The sequence below is a fragment of the Theobroma umbraticum genome, unplaced genomic scaffold (genome assembly GCF_002168275.2).
Source record: "Theobroma umbraticum cultivar Fairchild unplaced genomic scaffold, ASM216827v3 scaffold_182.0, whole genome shotgun sequence".
NCBI lineage: Eukaryota > Viridiplantae > Streptophyta > Magnoliopsida > Malvales > Malvaceae > Theobroma > Theobroma umbraticum.
The window spans coordinates 3,548-7,908 of record NW_018397291.1 but is presented as its reverse complement, the minus strand read 5'-3'; the positions used below and the strand labels follow the sequence as shown (position 1 = coordinate 7,908).

General features: G+C 32.8%; 1 protein-coding gene across 1 annotated transcript; it reads right to left on the bottom strand.

The window, feature by feature from the left end:
- Positions 1 to 6: 6 nt before the first annotated feature.
- On the bottom strand, positions 7 to 3,775 carry LOC110428748 (ARM repeat superfamily protein). Its single transcript, XM_021444664.2, has 6 exons — positions 3,428 to 3,775; positions 3,072 to 3,246; positions 1,810 to 2,115; positions 1,605 to 1,694; positions 312 to 788; positions 7 to 212 (listed from the first exon to the last, which is right to left on the bottom strand). The coding sequence occupies exons 1-6, from the start codon at positions 3,643 to 3,645 to the stop codon at positions 87 to 89; spliced, it is 1,392 nt and encodes a 463-aa protein (XP_021300339.1). The 5' UTR covers positions 3,646 to 3,775; the 3' UTR covers positions 7 to 86.
- Positions 3,776 to 4,361: the final 586 nt, after the last annotated feature.

Below are 4,361 nucleotides of genomic sequence, written 5' to 3'. Positions count from 1 at the left end.
AAAAAGTCCATATCTTGTGCACACCAAGGCATCACATACCAATTAACTAAATCAAGCTGAGTCTTCACAGCCCAGATGCATGAAATTCATAGAATTGAACCTACCAAAAACATCACTTTGCTCTTTTCTAGCGTGAAATTGCACTTCAATAGCAGTCCTTGAATGGCAGAAAGAAGCCCATGTCTCACCTTTTTTGCTTGATGAACACATATCTGGTACATGTAAAAACAGTACATCAAAACAATGGTGCAGAACAAAATCTTGAATATAAAATTTTTTATACAAACAATGAATCAAATGTAGATCCATACATAAGGAAATATTGCACGTAATAGTTTGGTCACATGCTCAGATGTTTTCTCAATCCACTCTTTTGTACGATCCACATACAAAGATCCCATTCCCTTGCCAAGATCAGGGCTACCTTTTTCTCCAGATTCAGTCTTCAGACTAACAATATTGGCTGCTTCTCCATTTATATTTTCCATCAAAGTTTTGCTCTGCGCTTTCGATGGCAATTGACGGAGCTCCTCCAAGAATGAAGCTGTAGATTTGCAGTTACTTGAGTTATGGCCAACAGAAGTATCTATGTACATACCAAGGCCAGATAAATTGGCATCATCTTGGAGGACTATCATAAGGTACTCCGCCAAGGCCCTAATTGCTTGGTCAATAGCTTCTACACTTCCAGCAGCCCCACTGATTATTGTTTTTGAGAGATGTAATACTTTGGAAAACTGGCTAACAACACCAGGTAAGAAGAAAGCCAATGCATCGGCAGTACCAACCTGGAAAAAAGGTGATGCCAACAGAATTAATCCAATTTTTCATGTATGATGAAGAACTATTGCAATAAAAAGCAAGAAGGAACTTCTCTACTTAAATCAGATGAGCTCACACATTTGCAATGCCATATTTTTTTCCCAATAGCACAGCCTTCATTCTCATTTCTCAAGTGATAAATGGTGCAAACCTCAATATTCATTTTCCAACCTAATGATTTCTACAAAGAACTAAAATCCTCTCACCACTAGAAACATAAGGAATATATGTTGGTATGCATACTCGGATACATATGAACATTGCGTATGCATAGAGAAAGAGAGAGTAGTCCTAAAAGATCATGGAATTTACACTGCAAAAATGACAGAAGCAAAGAGCATAAAATGTCATGGAAAGACATTATTCAGTTCATATGAAGGTTGATTTGTTTGTATTTCATGAGTAGAAAGTGAGGCCACAATCAAATTTCATTATCAAACCAGTAAATTCTACTAAGAATTAAAATCCTCTCTCAAATGGAATCATTAAGAATATATGTTAGTAAGCGTACTGTCTTCATGTAAATGCAAAGAGTATTTCCCAAAGATAATGGAATTTACATAGCTAAAGCAACAAAATAAAAAACAAACTCAAATCACAAGAAATAGCAAGATGCAATTCTTTCATATAAAAGTTTAACTGAAACATATCTAGGGCTGTTGATGGTAGGCACTTAGGTCAAATGAAAGGCACAATTGAGCACTTACATAAAAGGAAAAAAGAAACAAATAATTAATTATTTAGAAGCCCCTCATTCAGGGTCTAATGAATGTTGCAATTACCTTAGCAACAAGAACACGTAGGGTCAAAAAAGCTTCAATACGCAGATTTGCACTGCCCCGATGTCCTCGTGTAACCTCGGTGTCTGCAGCCTTAGCACAAGACCAATCATCAATTTCATAGAAACAATTAAACAAAATGAGTTAGCCCAAACATAAAAGTTAAATTTACTCCAGTATAAGTATAAATAAAAGAGAATCAACATACTTTGAGCAGAAGCGATAGCCAGTGTCCTACAGCAGGCGAAGCTGCTTCTGACTGCAAAAATGCAAGTAAGCATTCTCCTTGTTCCAAGCCATGCTTCAAAGTTCCAGTTGGAGTCTGCAAGTCTCTAGTTTCTAAGAGCATGGGTAAATCAAGACTTTGTTTGCACAAGCAGGACTGATTAGAACAGGGATGTAAACTCAGAAGCAGAGCTCTGAAACACTTGATCACTCCTTCACGGAACTCTTCTGAAGCCTCAGATGGAGAAAGCAAAGCAGCATAAGTCAATTTTTTCAGAATCATGACCATCTGTGACATCACGGCATCACACTTCATTCAGCTTAAAAGAATGTTCAGGGAATACTAACATGATAACATGACCAGTCTAATATATATGCTAATAGGAAATACTAATACAGAATCAAATCATAAAACAAAAGGCTAGTATCAATTTTCTCAGGGAAATAAGGAAAAACTGAATTTTAAAATAGACCTCACCACAGGAGACCACATTCATGCCAGACATTTACGGCTTTCACTAAGCACTTAAAGAGTTAAAACTAAACAAAAATAATAGACAAATAAATTTCTGAGCTGGCAGTGGCAGAAGTGCTGCTAATCTTTTTTTATATCATTCTTAAGGATAAATCTCATACCACGTTAATTTTTTTTTTTTTGGAAAGATCTCATACCACATTATATTACTAAACATTGGTTTGGTTGTTATTTTGCTACTTGGTTTTTGCAAATGGCTTAAGAAACATATATCTTTTAACAGACAACAAAAAGCATGATTTTACTTTTATATGGAAAAATCTGTTTGAATGTATGTTACACTTGCATTATTTTTCCTTTTTTCTTTACCATTCAAGGTGTTTGATGAATTGCCAAAGTACCCTATTAAACTTCTTTTGCCCATTTTTTCCACCTTTGAGAAGCTTCCCTTACAGGGTTTTTCTCATTTTTGTTTTCCCACTCATTTTGTTTCTCACTTTAAGATTCTTTTAAGTAATTACAAGGATATATTTAAGATGTTTTCTTTGACAAAACGATAACTTTTTCTTAACTCATGGTTTAGTTGCTACTATTATTCAGTGACTACAAGTTCAAAGACATATGCTTATTGCTTCCTTTCGAAACAAAAAAGCAAAAGAACAAAATAAATACAGAAGCAACAATCAAGTTGAGCTATGTTATTTAAAATTAGAAAAGTAAAACAACATAAATGAGAGAAGGTTTAATGAGAATTGAAAAGGGAAATGGACCTGATCAACAGAACCCGGATGGCATTTCTTACAGAGCTCTTCCAAACACTCCACCACTCCTTCTGCTACTTTATCACTCACTCTTATATAAGTATTATTACTTTCAACTTTCTTCGATGAGCTTCTGCAATTAACTGCTGCATCCAGCAAAAGCAGCAACGGAAACAAAGTATAGCTACAAAAAAAAAAATTAACAACACAAAATCAAATTCAACTGCACTAGAGTAATTGCTTTCAGGTCTTTAAATTCCAGAATCGTAATAAAAAAAAATAACAATCAAACAGAGTCTAAAAATTAGAAAAAAAAAAACAGAAATTGATAAAATGTAGAGGGACAAAAATGGGAAATTTGTTACTCGAAGAAGGGCTGGAGAGAACCGGGCGGAGAAGAGCGAAGCAATCGGAGCAATGCGGGAATGGCGGAGGAATGATTTTTAGGGTTTTGAGAAAGTTCTAGAAGCTCTAAACAGTAGGGTTTTAGCTGTAAAAATAACTTGCTTCTTTCTTCTTCTTCTCGTTGGGCTTCGGTAGACTCGCCGGTGATTCTAAGAAAACCTGTTTCCGTTAAATCCATTCCACTCAAAAACAAAGGCCAAAAAACACTGAAAGAGAAGAGGAGAAGAAGCGCGAAATGGGTGCAAAATGGAAGTCCCTGGCTTGGAAATTTTTACATTATACAACTCTGGTTATGGATAGACAAACAGACTATTTTAACAAATAAACTAAAAATAATTATATTTATTTTAAATCAAAAATAAATATTAATTAATCAATTAATAAAATAATTTAATAAATATTTATTCAAGTTAAGATTCAAAAAAAAAGAAAAAATTGAAAAAAAAAAAAACTAACTGTTATGATGTAAACTCAATTGTGAAAGTACAGTAATTGTGTGAAGAAGAAATTGGGACTTAAAGGTTATTTATTTGGTGGAAACACCTTTTATACCTTTTATATTTTTTATGTGTTTTGTGATTAACAACAAGTGTTTACGATTATAACAAGGGTAAAAAATACTCTGAAATAGTCATTTATAATTTTTTTTGAATAAACTGAAAATATATACTCTAGTATAATATATATATATATAAATGTATTAATTTTATATGTATTTAATTAAATAATTTTCTATTTAAAATATTTAAGTTATTTTATAACTATTAAAGTTGCATCATATTAAATTTGGATAATTTATTTAAAAAACGTTTTAAAAGAATTGAAATTGCAAATTAAATCAACCTAAAATATTTCATTTCAAATTTTACAAAATTATAATTTTCTATTTTGATT

Bases quoted from the DNA above. Each gene is read 5' to 3' on its own strand.
- LOC110428748 (XM_021444664.2), bottom strand. From the start codon at position 3,645: ATGGATTTAACGGAAACAGGTTTTCTTAGAATCACCGGCGAGTCTACC. The intron at 789-1,604 runs GTAATTGCAACA...CCTTTTTTCCAG, and splicing joins TACGTGTTCTTGTTGCTAAG to GTTGGTACTGCCGATGCATT. The intron at 213-311 runs GTATGGATCTAC...TACATGTACCAG, and splicing joins TACGTGCAATATTTCCTTAT to ATATGTGTTCATCAAGCAAA.